Source organism: Alternaria viburni, assembly GCF_023758015.1.
Source record: "Alternaria viburni strain BMP 2772 chromosome Unknown scaffold_9, whole genome shotgun sequence".
Lineage (NCBI taxonomy): Eukaryota > Fungi > Ascomycota > Dothideomycetes > Pleosporales > Pleosporaceae > Alternaria > Alternaria viburni.
Window position 1 is genome coordinate 285,542 of NW_026055778.1, and position 18,645 is coordinate 304,186.

The 18,645-nt window shown below is 52.9% G+C and overlaps 7 protein-coding genes across 7 annotated transcripts; 2 read left to right on the forward strand and 5 right to left on the reverse strand.

Annotated features, from left to right (window-relative positions):
- Nucleotides 1-773: 773 nt before the first annotated feature.
- J4E79_004990 (uncharacterized protein) lies at nucleotides 774-1,523 on the reverse strand (the record flags this gene model as incomplete). The annotated part of the gene is made up of 1 exon (XM_049353870.1): nucleotides 774-1,523. The coding sequence occupies one exon, from the start codon at nucleotides 1,521-1,523 to the stop codon at nucleotides 774-776; it is 750 nt and encodes a 249-aa protein (XP_049211490.1).
- Nucleotides 1,524-2,312: 789 nt separating this feature from the next.
- J4E79_004991 (uncharacterized protein) lies at nucleotides 2,313-5,235 on the reverse strand (the record flags this gene model as incomplete). Its single annotated transcript, XM_049353871.1, has 3 exons — nucleotides 2,313-3,737; nucleotides 3,792-4,811; nucleotides 4,864-5,235. The coding sequence occupies 3 exons, from the start codon at nucleotides 5,233-5,235 to the stop codon at nucleotides 2,313-2,315; spliced, it is 2,817 nt and encodes a 938-aa protein (XP_049211491.1).
- Nucleotides 5,236-7,193: 1,958 nt separating this feature from the next.
- Nucleotides 7,194-8,633, forward strand: J4E79_004992 (uncharacterized protein; the record flags this gene model as incomplete). The annotated part of the gene is made up of 3 exons (XM_049353872.1): nucleotides 7,194-7,234; nucleotides 7,400-7,774; nucleotides 7,829-8,633. 3 exons carry the CDS (start codon nucleotides 7,194-7,196, stop codon nucleotides 8,631-8,633), a joined length of 1,221 nt encoding a protein of 406 aa, XP_049211492.1.
- Nucleotides 8,634-11,566: 2,933 nt separating this feature from the next.
- J4E79_004993 (uncharacterized protein) lies at nucleotides 11,567-12,322 on the reverse strand (the record flags this gene model as incomplete). Its single annotated transcript, XM_049353873.1, has 3 exons — nucleotides 11,567-11,929; nucleotides 11,994-12,246; nucleotides 12,315-12,322. The coding sequence occupies 3 exons, from the start codon at nucleotides 12,320-12,322 to the stop codon at nucleotides 11,567-11,569; spliced, it is 624 nt and encodes a 207-aa protein (XP_049211493.1).
- Nucleotides 12,323-12,725: 403 nt separating this feature from the next.
- J4E79_004994 (uncharacterized protein) lies at nucleotides 12,726-14,540 on the reverse strand (the record flags this gene model as incomplete). Its single annotated transcript, XM_049353874.1, has 3 exons — nucleotides 12,726-13,496; nucleotides 13,547-14,333; nucleotides 14,401-14,540. 3 exons carry the CDS (start codon nucleotides 14,538-14,540, stop codon nucleotides 12,726-12,728), a joined length of 1,698 nt encoding a protein of 565 aa, XP_049211494.1.
- A 487-nt stretch (nucleotides 14,541-15,027) lies between these two features.
- On the forward strand, nucleotides 15,028-15,647 carry CPD1 (2',3'-cyclic nucleotide 3'-phosphodiesterase; the record flags this gene model as incomplete). The annotated part of the gene is made up of 2 exons (XM_049353875.1): nucleotides 15,028-15,428; nucleotides 15,479-15,647. The coding sequence occupies 2 exons, from the start codon at nucleotides 15,028-15,030 to the stop codon at nucleotides 15,645-15,647; spliced, it is 570 nt and encodes a 189-aa protein (XP_049211495.1).
- A 449-nt stretch (nucleotides 15,648-16,096) lies between these two features.
- Nucleotides 16,097-17,346, reverse strand: J4E79_004996 (uncharacterized protein; the record flags this gene model as incomplete). Its single annotated transcript, XM_049353876.1, has 3 exons — nucleotides 16,097-16,302; nucleotides 16,355-16,907; nucleotides 16,957-17,346. 3 exons carry the CDS (start codon nucleotides 17,344-17,346, stop codon nucleotides 16,097-16,099), a joined length of 1,149 nt encoding a protein of 382 aa, XP_049211496.1.
- Between the last annotated feature and the right edge of the window lie 1,299 nt (nucleotides 17,347-18,645).

Genomic DNA, 18,645 nt, shown 5'->3' on the forward strand with positions numbered 1-18,645 from the left:
TCCGAGAATGACACGGACAGGAATGTTATAGATTAAGCCAATTGATCTAGGGTGCTTGGCTTGGTTTGCCTGGGGTTCGGAAGCACGAGAGCTTGATTGAAAAGCTTAGCAAACTTAAGCCCTAGCTTAATTAGATTGGATGTATCGATGCGAAGACGGCTGAGAGGGGAGAAAGAAGGGAAAGAAGGGAAAGAAGATAGGCCTCTCTAACAGCCACACCCTCTTATATTCGCTTTTCCGTTTTCTTCGCTCTACATCATACGAATGAAAGCTGGACAGATGCACTACCGTCTACATTAGCTCACGTATATATAACTTGTCAAATCTCAGCACATTGTAGGTTCATTAGTGTTTGATCCCATCATCTGATATCTTCTACATGTAGGCATGTAGACATGCAGTCAGTCTATAATTTCAGGTCGGCTTGGTTTCTAACATCTCTGGTCCTCTTATTACGGGTCGTCGATGTGCTAGTCTTGCACTATTGTCCTGTATCTAACGGATGGCAGCTGGGACTGTTTTCTCAGTAACATTGGCACGAAAGACACTTATCTTATCATAGCTAAGAGAGAAGGTCTAAGTGTTTCATCTTTGAAATGTGAGGACAGACTAGACTGCGTAAGTAACGAACTTGAGGCCGGACTTCCCGATGAGTGTCTCTACAGACATGGTTGGTATAATGCGAGCTCTAAGCTAAGTTCATAGAGTTACTTGCTTTCACTCAAGATCTCAAGCTCCATCGACATAATGACCAACTCCCACACAGATCTACCTTATGCAGAGGATTTGCGAACCTTCTTCTTCTTCTTGTTTGGGGGCTCATTCTCTTCAACATGGCCGAGAAGAAGAGACCGATACAATTTGAACATCCTGCCAGTGATAGGGAAGACAGTGATGCTACCTTTCCAGGTTTTGACAAACGTGCGATATCCATAAGGCAAAATTTCATTGATCTTTTCGATGGCCCAGATTGGAGTGAGGTTTTCGAAATCGACGTCTCCGTAGAGCTCATTGAAGTCGACAACGAATTGGCGAACCGCAGTTTGCGTATCTAGGTCAAGAGAGTTAATCATTGTACGAGCGCGGGCATTCAGGACGCTGTGTGGTGTCTCGGTGTTAACATAGCTGATAACGGCCTTCAACGCGGATGCTGGCGAGTTGGTGTCTCTGACTTCCTTCCACACCGATGGTTCGACAGCAGCGTGGAGGAGGGCCAAAGCCGAGCGAGAGGCCACGTCATAGTCCTTCCATTCTTGAAGACGAGTGTTGTAAACGGCGAGGTGGTACTCCCAACCCTGCGGAACAAAGTGCTCCTCTCCTTGATCGGCGGCTTGTCGAGGTTCGAGGAAGGCGGGTGGAGTGGGCTTTACGACTACTTCAGCGTTGTACTTGAAGTATTCAGCGTAACCGTGGATCTTCGCGATGTCTTTGAAAGACTGGAACCAGTCTGTGAAGTTCTCGGGTCCAGAGAGCTTTGTGAAGTTGTCGCCTAGGGCGGTGGTTGGATCGTTGATGGCGGCCATAGTTGACTGTGGTAGTGGGTTGGATTGAGACTGCGGCGAACTCGTGCGCTTATAGCCTGCTGTGGGCTTGTAGTGAGTAGCTTGGTCTGGTGACCATTGCTGCGAATGTGGTTAGTCGCGTGAGTATGACGCAAGTCCTGGCGGTGTTCAGCGTCCAAGTGAAGGTTCAGTGGACAGGCTATACGATGTAGGATGGGATGAGTGCCCTTCTGGACTGCTTTGACAGGCATACTGTGTAGAAAGCTAGTAGAAGAAGGGTCGAGTTCCCAAGCGGCAAATGGAGAGGCAATATAGGTAGATCATATGTATTTCAGAACATAAGGAGAAAGTGGTATTATCCTAACAAAACAACAAATTACAAGCAGACATACACAAGAGCCATCTGCCCATCTGCCTAGCGCAATGGAAGAAAAAGACAGCTCCCTTGGAGAATACAATCCTCCCAGAAAGCGCTTTTCCACCACTACCGATTCTTAGGCTCTGATACCCACATACTGGAGTTGCTTCCATCCATCCATCTTTGTTCGGGTATGATCCACAACGACGACAACAACTCTTCTCATTGAAACATAAGGAATGACCCAAAGTACACAAGGGGGGTCGTCGGACAAGGGGGTGTTCTCAAGGAGAGTAACGAAGTGCAAAGCAAGAAAATAGGGTCCCTAGCCGTTCAACGCCGGGGGTAGGTAACATGGTAAGGAAAAGGGCATCAATGCTAATCTCGTTTCGATCGCTAATGATAAAAACAAAGTAGAGGAAGAAGGGCGGCAAGCCGCAGCGACGACTAGCTTATCGCATGTTGTGGCGTACAGCGGTGTTGGGGCGCTGCAGTGGTTGCGCGTACTTGGACACGGGAACCATGTGGGCATCGAGATCGTTGTTACCGTCTACGTCGTCATCGTCTTCGATGATGCGGGTTGGTACGACGGGGATGTCGTGCGATCGGTGCTGTAGGCTCGTCCGGTCCGGTGTTGTGCTGGCACTGGCCATGGACATGGAGGTGCTAGACCGATGGCTTAGATCGGGCGTTGGGGGGATGCTTGAACCCCGGTTGGGGCGGAGCATGTTGTCCTCGTCGCCGTATTCGCTGCCAATAGTCGATTGCGCGCGGCCTCCGGCCGATGACATCTGACCAACGCTGCTGCGGCGGTCGCTGTGGTTGTCGCCATCTTCTGTGTCAGCACGCTGTGCGAGCTGAAGACCCTCAACAGCTGCAGCGCACTGCTCTGAGATGTTGCGGATGATGTAGGCGATGGCGTCGGTCTTGTCCCGAAGGACACGGTCGGCGACGTCGACCATTGATTGATTTGAGAAGCGCTTGGAGTTGCGTGCGGGGTTGTTGAATAGACGCTGCTCCATGTCGGGTGTAACGTCCTCACCATCGAGGTGCTTGCCCTGCGCAGTGCTGGCTCTTGACTCCTGGCGGCTCTCAACACCGGCTACGCCGCGGATGGTACCGACCTCAGACTTGTCCTTGATCGAGTGACGGGGGGTTTGATGGCGCGACGCCGCGTCTTCAAACTCCTCCTGGTCCTCATCCTCCTCAGGCACGTCTTCGAAGCCGGCATCCATATAGTTGGACATGTCATCCTGGTTAAGGGACTTGACGATGTGCTCCATGTGGTGGGTCTGACCCTCGATAAGAGCACGAAGGTGGAGCACAACCCGTTGCGCCTCGTCGCGCTGGCGCTGGATGGCACCGTTGGTATGTTGCAGAGCACCAAGCTCCTTCTTGTTCTTCTTCCTCTCGCGCTCGAGCTCCTCAGCAATCTCTTGCTGTAGTACAAGGGCTTCGAGGGCGTCGTCACGTTGCTTCTCAGTACCGGACAGACGGACAGTAAGCCTTGCGGCATCATCCTTCTGTTGGTCGATAAGGCTTGTAAGACGACGGTTCTCACGCTTGTGGTTCTCGATCTTGACCTTGAGATCCTGGGTCTCCTTGGTGAGTTGCTCGGCGAAAGCCTGGAACTTGAGGAACTGTTGCTTCCAACTCTCAAGCTCCTCGACCAAGAAGTTGTTGCGCTTTGTAACCTTGCCAAGCTCGCTGTCGAGGCGCTGCTTGAGGTTGATGAAGTCTGTCCAGGCTTCTTGTGCGTCACGGGAGTACTGGTTGCGCTCGCGAACGATCTCGTTGAGGTGGCGCATCGACACCTTGGTCATCAGCGGCTTCTTGACGGAGCCACCGAAGATAGCCTTAACGCCAGTGTTGCGGCCCTGCGGTGATGTTAGCGTGTGGTACGATGAGTCTATGCGCAACCGGATACATACCAATTTCTCACACACGTGGTCCATGACCGACATGACAGCATCCTGGGTCCACCAGTCGGGGTCCTGGATGCTCTCAACCTCACCACGCATCACAATGATTTGACCCGCGGGGATGAGCTTGCCGCCCCCGTACGCCGAGCGCAGGTGCTGTGGAACTCCGGTTGGTGAAACCTCACCGTTGAGAGCCTGAGTCAGACGCTGGATCATCTTGGTCCTCTGGCCGGCGGTAAGAGCGGTAGGCGGGCTTGAAGTCAGAACAAAATTCCGGTCCAAGTCGACGACAAGGGCATCTGTGGGAGCCGTGAAGAGCGATCGGCACTCTGATGTTACACCCAGAATGTATGGGCCCGGCTCCTGCACGAGATCCTTGACGTGACGCGCATGAACGACGGGTACATACAGACCGCTCCACTCGTACACCCTGACACAGAAACGGACTGTCTCGGCTGCGATGGTGAGCATCGCGGGGTAGTGACTGGTGAAGATGATTCGTCGTGTGGGCGATACAGCAGCCTCTATCACACCCACAATGTTGGGAATTGAGAGACACGTGAAGAGGGGCCACATGGCGAAGTTTTGGAATCCGGTAGGCGAGGATGGGAACTGGTAGCACAGCGCGTAATCCTTCATGTCGATGCGGACCAGGTCGTTGAGGCGAGGAGCTGGGAAGCTGAGGATGCGTGAAACCTCCTCGGCATGGAAAAGGTTGGTAGCCTTATTCCAGTGAATCCACATGCCGCGCAGGTAGTCGCCGAGTAGGTTGTACAAGGGGTATCGGGAGAGGAAGCTCAGGCAGTACGGGATCCAGTATGTCTCGTCTGGGTTGTCGAAGAAGTCGGGCTCGATTCGCTTGCGCAGGTCGCGAATAGTCTCAGCGCGCTTCTCATCAGCGCGAGACCAGACGCGCAGTGCGATACCGTAAAGAGTGTGTGAGGAATCTTGCTGCAGGACGAAGGAGTGGTGTACGCAGTGCGGCTGGCTCCTGCCAGTGCAGATCTCGACGTCGTGGGGGAAACATGCCTGTGTGCGTGGTTAGTAGCGCGCCAACAATGACATTGTTGTATAGACGTACTCGCATGGCAGCATGAAGAGACCTCGCGATCTCGTTATCCTGCTCCAGTCTTGGACTGCTTCCCAGAATCTCAGGAAGCCAGAAGGTACCAACAGCACCCTTCATGTGGCCAATCTTGCCCTGAGAGGGCGCAGGCGCCTTCACCCATTGTGATGGCTCACGACCAACACCACACACCATGTAGGCATGGGTCAGGGTCTTGGGGCTCCGCGCGCCCTGCTTGACGTTCAGAGTCGATGGAAGCGGTTGGGTGATCCTCGAATGAAGCGACGATGTCCGGCTCGGGATGATGAGGCTGTGGTCGGCATTGTCTCTCGTGGGAGGACGCTCGCTGGCGCCTGTACGCGGTCGCAAACTTAAAGAAGGTGCCATGTTGGCGGATTCGATGTCGGTCCTATCGAGATGGCCGTTGCGGTATGGGTGTAGAGAACGGCAGGCGGATGAATCCAGCAATTATTATGACAGCTATAACTGTGAGAACATGAGGCGATGCGTGAAAGGTATCCGAAAGGCAACCCGCGAGAACAAGAGAGAGCGGACCGTGAGTACTATACGCACTCCGTCAATTGAGAGCTCCGAGGTCACCTTGCTGCGGGCAGTAGAGGAGGGTAGCAGCAAGGGGGAATCATGGCTTTTGGGGAGCTCTGCCGCAGCGCGCGGACTGGATGCTGGGGGTTGAACGACCCGAAGACTAGCATGGGTGGCTTTCACAAGTTTCGGTTCGAGGAAATGAGAAGCATATCCCTGCCCATTCGCAGGGTCCGTCTCGGAGCACGGTGCACGGCGCTGTCAGGGGCACTTTTCTTGAATAACGGCTCGCCCAACTTCCTCGAGCGGGCGCGACGGCAGCAAGGGCCGCAATCAAAGATACGGCTTATACACAGTACATTGTTATGTCGCCTCGCTCTTTGCACTGTTGTAACGTTTCCTGCAGCCACGTCCAGCAACCGGAGCTCTGGTACCACGACTCGGTCACCGAGAGTCCGCAGCGGCCTCAGCAGAGAATCCCCGCTGGTGGCAATAGCGCCATACGGACTGGCCTTATGCTGAATACCGCATTGGGTTGGATTCGAATCATTCGCACGCCTTGTGCACGATGAGCACGTCTGCAGCGTGCATCCTCGCATCAGCATGCATGAGCAGAGTTCCCGCACTTGCAGCTCGGACGGACCGCGAATGGAAGTGCTTAGAAATTGGCGAGGCAAACCCCTGACGGCTGTTGGCTATCGGTGGCTGCCCAGGAGGCGGTACATGAAGATCGCTCTTAGGCCCGCCGCCAGGCACGTTTGATCCTGCGTGGGAGTGCGAGGCCTTTCTGCAGAAGGTCCAAGACGCGCCGTCGAGCTGTCGACCAGATTCTTCGATCGGCTCCACAGTCCGGTAAAGGTGGTGGCCACGTATAGTAGCCTCGCGTGTCGTGGACCCTCTAGAACCAGACTTCTGAGCTGTCCGTTGAGAATTGCGGAGAGCTGGAATTGGTGAGGCTGAAACACCGGGCACTCAAGCTGCCTGGCAAATCGGGCGCCTTCGCCCAGGTTCGGTCAAGCTGACATGGACAAGACGTGTTGCAGCCGGACAGAGCGAGAACGACTCGATTGCCTCTCAACAGCTGTAGACGAGCGCAAGCGCATAATCGGCGCAGTCGACCACTTGTTTGATCTGCGCGTGGGTGGACCTCGATGCAATTTGGCGTGGAGAATACTCCGATGTCTTAAGGAAAGGGTTCCCAGTCGACCACAGCCCGGCGAGTGTGCTGGCGGCGTGCCACTGCTCCGACCATGGTTCGTCGAAGGCCACGGATAAGCCGCAAATTTCCATGTTTACAGGAATTTCGCATAGGGGTACAGAAACCGAGCAGATGGAAGCCGTCGCGACTGATCTGCACTAGATGGACGAAGCTGTGAACAGAGTTTTTGTGGTCGCGCTAGTCCAACCTCATAAACCTTCCTCGCTGCTAGCAGTCTTGCGTGCAGCGCGCAGCGATCTAAACCACGGTGCGAGATTGCTCGGAGAGTAGATCTGCAAGACAATCACTAAATCTCCTGCATTCTGGTGACGTTCCCCACCGGAAAGCGACGATATCTGACTTCAGCCACAACGCGACTGGCGAAAGTTTCCACCACGACCCATCATTGCCTTGCACGCCACACCATCGTCGCGTCGCTCAACAGCACCTACCGCCTGACCTTCCCTGCACCTGTTCACGCGTACGGCTATTCCGCTACCGTGCGAAAGTGACTTCCCTTCGTGCCGTCGCGCGAGATCCGATCATCTCAGGCTAGGTGTTGGCGATCTGATATCACGTTAGCCGTCTCCACTATTCGGGCGATATGACAGACGCAGTGTTGCTCAACGAACTATGCAGTATCTGGTATGTCTGACTAGTTACCCCTCCGTAGCACTTGTTACATCCCAAAAGTTCGATGTTCGCTAGCAATCGTCCTAAGAGTTGTGCCGCGTTCCTGTGACACTGGCTAGCGCAACGAAGCCGCGTCGGCATGCATGAGAGAGAAAGCTGACGTTTAATTAGCCATAGCAATAAATCCAAGTACAAATGTCCTGGGTGTGGCGCACGCACATGCTCGCTGCCATGCTACAAGCGTCATCAACAGAACGCACAATGCTCAGGGAAGCGCGACCCAACAAAGTTCATCAAGAAGTCTGATCTGGTGACCCCCAAGGGCGTTGATCACGACTATAATTTTCTTTCTAGCATAGAGCGGAACCTCGAAAAAGCTGAGAGGGTCGCTGGAACCACCGCTGAGAGCACTCCTCAAGATGGTCTGTCCAACAGGGAGCGAATGGGTGTTCAGTATAGCAAGCTTGAGCATGCTGCTGGCGTCAAGATCATGCGGGCGCCCAGAGGCATGAGCAGACAAAAAGAGAATAAGTCGCACATGTCTGCTACAAAGTAAGCCCCCCACCATCAACGCGTCCACGTAACACTGCTGATCTTTGTGTCCAGAAAGGCTACACGGAACATAGTATGGACAGTCGAATGGTTTGACGAGACCAAGAGACGCGTGCTCACCGAGACATCCTCTACACAGTCGATCCAAGATGCACAACCTTTCGTACAACAAGGCAGTGGTGCTAAAAGCAAGAAGAGAAAGCTGAACAACGAGGCTCCTGCCAGCAAAAGTTCTCAATCAAACACTCCACACCTACCTCAAAATGACGTTGCGCCTACTGCACCGGACCAAGACCAGCCAATCGAGCAGCATGAAGTCAATTCTGAGCTTCAGGTCAACAATGCGGGGCCAGAGGGAGTCACCCCCGGACGAGGAACCCCTGCTGCAGAAGAAAAACAACAACCCACCAAAAGACAAGCAGACATGGCCGAGACGCGTCCTGGAGATACTCGCACTGATGGGCAGTCCATGGGCAGCGGGCAACATAGGGTTTTTCTGCTAAAGCCCCGCACAAGCACGAACCGCCACGTCCTCATCCCTCTAGACCCTTCGCAATCGCTGGGTGAAAGCCTGCACGGCCGTACTATACTCGAGTTTCCGACTATCCACGTATTCCCTGCTGAGATGGAGAAGCTGCCCGAAGACTACATGTTGGAGGAAGAATACGCGAAGCTAGAGGGAGAGCAACAGAGAGAGTTTGATGAGATGATGCAGGAGCTCGATCCGGAGATCTTGAAACGGTTGAAAGAAGGTGAGGGGCACATGCCAGGGGACAGTAGCGGGGGAGGAGGTGACGAGGAAGTTGATAGTAAGAGGATACTAGACGTGCTCAAGCAGGATCTCGGCGGACGGTTGTAGAATGAGGGCCGAGAAGCGCAGCTTACTCCGCCGTTGATACTGAAAAGAAATCCAGGCATTGCATCACATACAAAGACGCCATATAGACAGGCATCGGAGGATTTCCTTTTGGTGCCGAAGCGCTGATGGCGCTTTTGCTACCATGCCATCACAGTCACATTCAACGTCTCCCTTTTCGAGCACTACTATCGACCCATTTCCATTGATCCAATACTCTTTCCAGCCACTAGAGACCAGGGTCTTGTACCCCCTCCTACCCCAATCGGAACGGTACCCTGTCTAGACATCCGGTACCCTGCCCATATGCTTGCTTTCCCTGAAGTCGTCATGCCTTGGACCCCAGTCGTGTTTGCTTTTACCACGCGCCCATGCGGGCAATGCGGGCAGACGCCATACGTCCCCCGGTGTCTAGTATTATTTCGGAGGTATTAGGCATTAGGATATACTAATTAATTTGTCTAGTCTCTATAGTATAATCTACTAAATTCTTCTCTACATATTCTAACTATAAATTCTTCTATCTATTTTACTACTTCTCTAGCTTATAAGTTAAGTAGTTAGTAATTTTAGTAGCTTAGATTATTATTAATATTTAGTAACTATAGTTATTAACTAATAATAATAGTTATAGCTTTAGCGTTAAGAGCTTTAATAGTATGTTAGAAAAGCGTCTTAAGCACTATTATTTTTTCTTTTACAAATAAAGTAACGTTGCTTAAGAAATATAAGATAGTATCTCTTATAGCGTACGCAGGTACTAGCTTAATAGTAATTACTTTAATATCTAATTAGTATAGGCTATACTAAGCTCTTAACTAAAAGATTATACTTAATATAAGTTAGTAATATAGGCTAAGATTATTCTTAACTATAACTATATTGCTAAACTTATTATAGCTAGAATAAGCTAGAGAGGTAAGAGGTGTTTAATTTATAGCGAATGTAATAATAATAGTAGAGATTTTATAGTAATAGAAAGAAGTTAAGCGCTTACGCAAAATTTCTATCTCTAGAAATAGGCAACTATAGTATTATAGAATTCGCACTTATAGTTCTGCTGCCTTCGCTCCTATAGAACACACACTGAAATTACCACTCGAAACCCCAACAGACACCTGGCAGACGCCATACGCCACCCGTCACGGCCGTTGACAGTGCACCAGCGTTTCACGTCGCATTGACAGCCTTGCTTTTCTTTTGCTGCTTTCGACTGTCTGCTTGGTCGGCTGTCAAGCCCTCGAATACTAACCACGTGTACGCCCAGACCGCTTTCAATCACCGCGCTAGTACCCTCACAGCGGCAACCCGTCGCCCCACTGCCTAGGCATCGTAGTCGTCGCAACCTCACCTGGGCACTATCAACGTCAACGTCACGATAACCAAGATGAGATGCCAACTCCGGGTGCATCCCCAAGCTGATTACCGATACCGACCCCGATAACGCGCTCATCACCAGGTTCCCCAGTCCAAACTGACACAGACACCGCCCTCGCCCCAATCACCCCATCTCGAAAACACTATCGAACATCCGCAAGGTCCCGTACCTCCGCGGGCAGCTCGAATCACGAATAAAGTTCAACCACACTCGCCAAACCATTCCCATCCGACGTGTCAACTCCGCGAAAATATGGGGAAAACAGGGTCCCCCAAACCAAGAACGTCCACCTCGTCATCCCACGCAAAAAACCTTAGAAAGGGAATTAGGCAGACTAGGATCGAGGATCATGCCTCGCTAAAGAACGAGGCGCAACACGGCATCTTATTTTTCACAGATCTTAGCGCGATTTCACATATAGCGTTTTCATGTGGGGTCGCTCTTTGTTGCTTGCAGGGCCGCGGCGGCGCTCCGCTGCAACTTCATGACTGAGGTCGCAGGTCGGGTTTGCGTACCGGTGCAACTGGGTCCAATGAGGCCGGCGGAGATGAGGGTACGTAGGATTTTTTGAGTTTTCCAGGACTCGGTGTTGGATGCGGGATGCCGACATCTCGCCCCGTGTGATGAGAGTCAGTTTGCTATGGCGTTATTTGCCTCGTGGGTCGAAGACGTACGATACCCCCGAGATTTGCTGTCGCTTCGATGGCTGCGATAGCCGTTTGTAGACGGATGGATGGTGGGGCTAAAAGGTAAGAAAGAAGGATTGGGGTTGTGCGTCGGAGATTGATGCTCCCTTCCACGCTTCGTTGCGCAATCGTCTGTGTTGCTAATTTGGGAATTACTGATCATGTAGCCCATGGTGATGGTGCCTCTTGGTGTACACTAGAAGTCGATTTCTCACAACCTTAGGTATCGCTCAACGCTCCTCAACACAACTGTCTTCAGTCTCAGGTTCCAATAACATCTGAAGCACGCTATCCAGCCCCAGAGCCAGCCCCTCGGGTGTCAGCCGCAGATACAGGGATCAAACGGTTTTTGTCATGATGGTATGCATGGAATATGTGAGCATCATGGTTCATGTAAGCTGCAACTGTGCCGTATCAAGAATTGGAAATCCCTTTCTATGATCCCTAGTCTGGCCCCAAAGATTGGGTATCTAGACCGGTGCTGTCATTAGAGCGAACGGGATATTTGGTATACATCCTGGTCTCTGGTAAGAATTTGAGATGTGGATATACATATAGTAACCATAGAGTTATCTGGGATTGTGATGTGCGCGGGTACAGCGGGTCATGAAACACAGCTTCTCATGCTATCGACCTGGGGAGAGAGAAACCATTGTCCAGTGTTTCTTAACGAGTAGATCCTACGCTGTGCATTGAGTGTCAGCCATGTGATGCTCCTGTTGTGTGCTGTGTCTGGAGACGCGTCGACAGTACTCCGGAGTAGAGTCCGTCAGTGAGGTTCAATTCGTTATCCAGCTCTGAAGTCAACCCGCGACGGAACTTCGGCCCTCGCTATCCGCTTCAGAGGCTCATGACCACTAAATGTGAAACTCCTACTTTTGCAACTCCAACAGTCCCTTACTCTGCAAGTACTCCACAATCTCCCTCACGCTATCCTCCACACTCTTCTGGTCACTCCTGATGTGGATCTCGGCGTTTTCAGGCGCCTCATACGGCGCGCTGATGCCGGTGAACTCTGGGATCTTGCCCTCCCTCGCCTTCTTGTACAGGCCCTTGGGGTCGCGCGCCTCGGCGACTTCGAGAGGCAGGTCGACGAAGACCTCGACGAAAGCGAGTGGGGAGTCTTCGCCGGTGGTCACGGCGTGGAGGTCGCGCGCTTGCTTGCGGTCGGCTTTGTAGGGGGAGATGAAGGAGGTGATGGCGATTGTGGAGGAGTCGGCGAAGAGCTTTGCTACCTGGAAGAGAAACAATGTTAGCTGCTGTACTTCTTCGAGTGATAGATCGCGCATATCCACGTACCTCAGCGATCCGGCGAATGTTCTCATTTCGGTCCTTCTCTGTGAATCCAAGGTCCTTGTTCAACCCAAATCGTACATTGTCGCCATCGAGACGGTATGCCGCGAATCCCAGGTGCAGCAGATGCTGCTCAAGCGCCGTCGCAATTGTCGACTTGCCAGATGCGGAAAGACCGGTGAACCAGATGGTGAAGCCCTTTTGCTTGCGGAACTTGTTGCGCTCGTCGCGCGAGAGAGACGGGTGCCATGTAATGTTGCTGTCCAAGAATTAGTTTGTGTGTTCAGAGTTGCGCGCAGTTGGCGGGGTAGTCATGGTGGGGCTCACGTTGCCATTTTGTATGTCGAGACTTGAGATTTTGGTTTTGATGGGGGGTATGAAGAGGTTGAATAAGGGAAGTGGAAGTTTGCTGCAGATTTAAGATGTTTTTAAAGTGTCAATTGACGGGCGGATGGCTGATTGGTATCCTCAACACGATATTTGGGTCCTCAGCAAACATCGAATTCTTTTAGCGTAGATGACGTGCGAAGCTTGACCGACGCTGCAGGTGGAGCGGGTAAGGCTGAGAGTGGGTAAGATGCCTCATGTAGGTAACAGCAGTTCCTGCCAAAGTATAGCGCGCGAGACATGCTCCGATTGTGCCCGTGGGGCGTACATCGATTCCAAAGTGCTTCCAGAATAAATCTTGCATACAGTAGCCGGCTACACGGCAAAATTTTAGATCCAACTACATGCCCTTCAAAATCCATTCCCGCCAAAACTCGCAGCCCTCGCTCTATGCCTCCTCTCCCTCTCTCTATTCTCATCCCCAAAACCATGTCCAGTCTGCACCTCCCCTCTACTCCCACTCTTCTTCAAGCCCCCAGTACCTGCAGGTAAAACAGGATCAAAAGGCTTCCTCCTCCTAACAAGCTGGTATCCTCTATCCAATTCAACTTCAATCGCACATCTAATCTTGAGTGCCGTCACTGCTGGCCATACACTCCTTTCTCCCTTCAGTATCCAGTAGTCGATCGCCTCTTTGGTAGGGTTCTCGAGCAGCTTGAAGAAGTCGCTAGGTGTGAGTTCAGGTACCAGCGTGAGACTTGGGCCTGGGATGTTTTCGTCTAGGAGGAAACGACGGATGGAAGGGGGGAGTAGACCCAGTTCATCCATTTGTTGTAATCTGTGCTGTATCTCTAGGACTACGAGACGCAGTATAGGCATGCTGAGGCGCCAGCGTCCGTCTTGTTTGGGATTTGGATGGTGTGAGTCTGAGCGTAGGAAAGGTGCGAGGTATGGTCGGGCTTGCGAGACGATGAAGTGGTTTACGTTGAAGAGTTCGCCGATGCGATGGAGCGGGGATTCGCGGTCTCGGTACGAAGCGTGTGTGTAAGGGCGGAAGGTGGTTTTCGAAGCTGGAGACCAAGGCACGATGTTGCCTTCCTCGTCTTTGCACATCATTGTTACGGAATGGTACAGAGTCGAGGAGGCCGTGGCGTTGGAGGCAAGTGCTGCAGACCAGATGAGCTGGGAATGTTAGCAGCTGCTTCGAGATGGAGAAGGAGCGGACTGCGTACAACATTGGGAGCAGTAAGGTAGTTCAGAAGGTTCGGTATGCCTCCACCACTAGTAGTTGTGACGGTGATATTCAGCACCCTCTTTGTTCTGGCGTATGCTTCTTCGAACGTCAGATCACCCACGTTCGCCCTCAGGACATCTTCCAGGACACCGACATCCAAGAAATGCCCTTCTTTCCACCATCTTTTAGCACGACGTATGAGCGTCCCTATCCATGCAGTCCCCCCAGCGCCTTTCCTATAAGGACGATTGGTGAAGGCTGTCAAGTCGATGGTGTTGCCTGTCAGGAACTCCAATAGCTCGTCTTCGGTATGCACGCCCACCAGCGCGGCTATCAGAGCACCTGTGGCAGTCCCGGCTATGATTCGTGGTAGCAATCCACGTAAATGGAGCGCCTTCACAACACCAAGATGACACATGCCAAAGACCTGTCCGCCCTGCAGCACCAAGACAGATCTGCCGAACGCCTGCCTTGTGTCATGGAGAACATCCAGCTTCGCCTGGTTTGTTAAGCCATTATCCGAGTTTCTCGATGTAGGGTATTGGGTGAGGTTCTCGATGGCGTATGCGACTTGGGTGACATAGTCTTCGATCAGCAGCTTCGTGCCCGCGTATGCGCGATTATACAGGTTCGACGCGGTTATATTGCCGAGGTTGCGGACGAGACCGCTGCGAAGGAGGTTTATGAGGCCGAGAATGTCGTTATCCTCCTGAGCTTCGTAAATGGCGGAGAGGCGCTGATGGATGAGGCGATGGTCGTAGTCCTTGCTTATGGCAGTCTGTCGCCTGTGAGTCTGTTAGCAACTGTCCATTGAGATGGGCCTATTCAGGATAGGACGAAAGGACTGCTTACCACATGTCGTAGTCGAGCACCTCATCCAGCTTATACGCAGCAGCCTCCCACTCCTCGAACAGGCGCGCATCGCTCACAGCTTCGAGCAGCAGATCCCGCTGGCTCTTCTGCACCCACCACGCGTATAATTTCTTCAACATATCAGCATTACATCCGAAGACACATCAATTGACCCAGAACGGTCTTTGAAACAGCAGAGGGAAGCTGACGCACTCGTTGCCAAAAGAAAGCCACGTCAAAGAAGCACAGCAGGAGGCTCCAAAACGCGCCCGACACGACGCTGAGGGCTTCGTTCATGGCGTTGAGCTATTTGGGATAGTGATCGGCTGACAGCGCCGCGGTGGCAGAAGTCGCATGTTCATTCGTCGCGTCGGCGGAGAGGTGGTGCTATCGAGCAAGTGGGAACACTTGTCGGACCTGATGCGCGCTTTCACATGCAAGTCAGCTGGAGACGTCAGGGTGCCAAGGTGTGGCTGAAGCTACCCGCGACACTAGCCACGTGGCGTTAGAGGCATCGGGGCAATTCATCGGGGCAATACCAATGCGGGGTTCTTAATGAGGACCTCGGGGCATGAAAGCTTGACTTGACATTGCATCTTCTCTGCACTTATCCAAAACGTTTCCAATATGCCCGGCTCATCTCTGTGGCTGCTTCCGCCAGCAAACCACACTTTGAGCACAGTCCTACCCTGTCTCATCGACAAAACATCGAAGCAGTTCGGCTCGCCTCACCGCTTCATTCCCCATATCACTCTGAGTTCGGAGATAACAGCATCCAAGCATGAGCCAGATCCTCAGGCCTGGCTCGACTCACTCGATCTGCCGCCTATCAAGGATGTGATTGTAAAGTTCGAACGTCTGGGCAGCGAAGACGTCTTCTTTCGGAAACTGTACATCAAGTGCGAGAAGCTTGATGGGATCAAGCAACTAGCAAAGCAGTCTCGGAAGCAAGTCGATGGGTTTGAAGAGGAAAGCAAGGCGAAAGCTTGGGCTGAGGACGAGTACAATCCACATCTGAGCTTGATGTAGTAAGTACAGCTGCTGGCATCTACGTATGCACCAGGATTAATTATTGTAGTCACGACATTCCTCAAATCGACGACACAGGTCTGGCATCAGTGGATTTGCTTGGTGTTAATCTTGACGGGACAGGAGACCTCGGAGGTTGGACTGGCGGCAGGGTGGTGATAGTACCTACCGACAAGTCGATTGATCAGTGGCAACCAATAGGTGAAAGGGTGTTCTGATGTAGTGACATACAAGTCACAACATCATAGCCAGTGGAATGTGTTTTGCACATGCCTCACGAGTAGATTGGGTCGAAGAAAGGAAGGCCATCCATGTATCTAAGTGTGTCTGGTGTCACCACCACAATCAACACTCCAGTAAAAATTCATTCCCATTGAAGATTCAGGTATCATGAATAAGTGAGACGTGTGTGGAGGGTGTAGTGATTAATTCATTACTAGGCTAATTATACAATGTCATAGGAAATAGTCCTTGGTATCTCGCATGCAGTCATGATGATCGCGCGTGGTGCAGAGTGCAGCAGAATGCATCTATTTCATGAAGCCGGCCTTGCCGTCACCATCGGCATCAACCTCTGTGGGAAATGGTCAGATGAAAGGTCGAAGAGAGGAGTACTGGCAAAACTTACTGGGGTTGAGCTTGTCCATGAGAGAAGGCTTCTTGTGACCTATTTAGTGTTGGTTTGATGTTCTTCAAGGAGTTTCTTCGCTTCCTCTTCGGAGGCTTGGGAGTGGGGAACGGCTCTGGACTTGTCTTCGGTCAGGGCCTTAGGCAAGCTACCATCCTCGTTGGGACGATGCTCCATATTGCCCTGATCGGTACCGCCGACAACATGTCCACTGGGGTCTTTCGTACCTGTAGCGCCCTCGTTGTCTGCGAAACGTTAGCATGAGGTCGTGGAATTGTGTTAGAGTGCTAGACTTACGGCTGCGAGCGGGGTCGTGGAGGTCGTGACTGTCGACCTTGCCGTCGTGGTTGCGGTCAGCACCGTGGCCGACAACACCTCCCTGGGTAGAGGAGCCGGTCAGGTTGCCCTGGCCAGCCATGCCGCGGTCAGTGTGGGCGGTGTTGGAGTGGCTACCAGTCAGGTCCTTGGCGGAGACCTTGCCGTCGTTGTTGCGGTCGAGGGGGTTGCTGGTACCGGAGTGGTGGTTGGGGGCAGCGTTGTAGTCACCGTGGCTGGCGTGCTCGTGGCTGTGGGTGCCACCAGTCTTGTGGGTAAGACCAGCGGCGGATCCAATGCCACCGGCGCCGCCGATGTTCTTGGGGACGCCCTCGAACTCGTCGTAGCGCTCCTCACGGCCAGTAAGAGCTCCGCCCTTGGCCTTGAACTGCTCCATGGTCATGGCTGGGAGAGCAGTAGTCTCATGGTGGGTAGCCTTGTTATGGTGAACCTCATGGATGGGGACGGTGGTGTGGACGACGTTGGGCTGGATGGTCTCCTTCTGAACAACGGGCTGGATGGTCTCATGGATGTGCTAGATGACGTCAGTCTTGGTGGGGGTTGTTGTTTGTTTGGAAACTTACGTGGTGGACGTGCTCTCCGCCGACGGTGGGGGCAACGCTCTGGCTGTGGGTGGTGTCCTCGACGCGGCGCTCGTCAGCGAAGCGAGCCTGGTCGTCGACTAGAGCCCTCTTAGTGGCATCGGCATCGCGGTGGTCGAACTCGCGGTGCTGAACAGCTCCGAGCTTAGCAGAGTGCTGCTCTGGCAGAACCTCGCGGTCCTGGACGGGCTGGACAGTGCGGTGGTAGTGGTCCTGGTGGACCTCCTTGTCAATGGCGGTGTTGACCTCCTCGTGTACGTGAGGCTTGATGACCTCGTGCTGGACAGCGGGAGCAACTGCCTCGTGGACAGTGGTGTCATGGTGACCGGAGCGGCCCATGAAGTCGGTGATAGCTGCCTTCGCCTTGTCCATTTTGATAGTTGTGTGGTTGTTGTTGGTGATTGGGGTGGTTTGGTGGTAGTGGATTGGTTATTGGTGAGTGTGGAAGAGTTGTTGTGTGTGGTGTGATGATGATGCTCCCAAGGCGCTGCAGTGCCTTCTTATACAATGAGGGCGCTGGTGGGACAGATGCACGACGACGTAATGGGGGGTTCAGTTCCAGGTAAAGTCGGCAGTCGCAGGCCGAATTCCTTGTTCCCAAGGGTAAGAGCCATCATCATGGGGCAGCAACAGTGGGTTGAGGCTATACGGGCCTCGATCGATGCCCCCAGCAGCCTCGATTGGTTGGCCCACAGGGCGCCACAGCGACGTGATATGCGTCAGGGCCCTTAGTTCACTGGTGCTAGACTACATGGATAGCGCTTAAGACGGCGTTGGTACGCTTGACAATGGAGATGGCCACTATGATGCACCCAGTGGTGTCGTTCCACGCCTACCGCAGCCTAGCCGCTATGATGTAGTCATGCTGCGTGTCCAAACAGGAATTGGGCTTCACGAAGGATTCAAAGTGTCGCAACACTCTCTGGATGAGGTGCTCAAAGGGTACAAGTGCTATGACAATTCGGGGAGGAAGAGCCCGGCATCTCCAGTTGGTGTCAAAGAGATCGGCGCTAGGGTCGTGCTCCTGCCATTCGGTGACAGCAGGCCCGTGCTGCTTCCCGGTGGAACTTCACAACACCTCGTAGGAAATCTCAAAAGTTGATTTCTTCATTGCAAATTCCATTGACCCCTCTCACAGCCCGCCTGCATCTGCGTGTGTCTCGGGTATACCGAAGGCCTGGCTGCATCTAGGTGCAGGCTAACACGATCGCCCGTCGTTTGGTACGCTAAGCTGATCATCAGTGGAGCCGCCCGCGACCAGACTCCCCCTCCCTGTCGTCATGCCGCCTGGATCTCCGCTGTGACATACCAAAGTGGCAATGGATGCTGTTTGCTTTTGTGTGATTTCGTACCACCGGTACCCCGACTCATTAGCCAGACACCGCCAAACTCAAGTACCGCTGGCTACGTCATGCTGAGTCGCCACGCATGCCGTTGCCGTGGGCCAAATGCGACAAGCTGTGCGGGCAGCTCGAGCAGTCTCAATCGAGATGAGAAAGCTTCACGTAGGGACAAGTCTGGACCGCTCCGGGCAGGCCGCCAACATGCGGGAACACGACTGCGGCCTGTGCTACTCAAGCCACCAGCTCCATCCGTCGTGACACGGCATCACTGAAGCTATACTTTTTCGCAAACCGTTGCGACAGAATGTCTGGAAGCTCCAAATATACA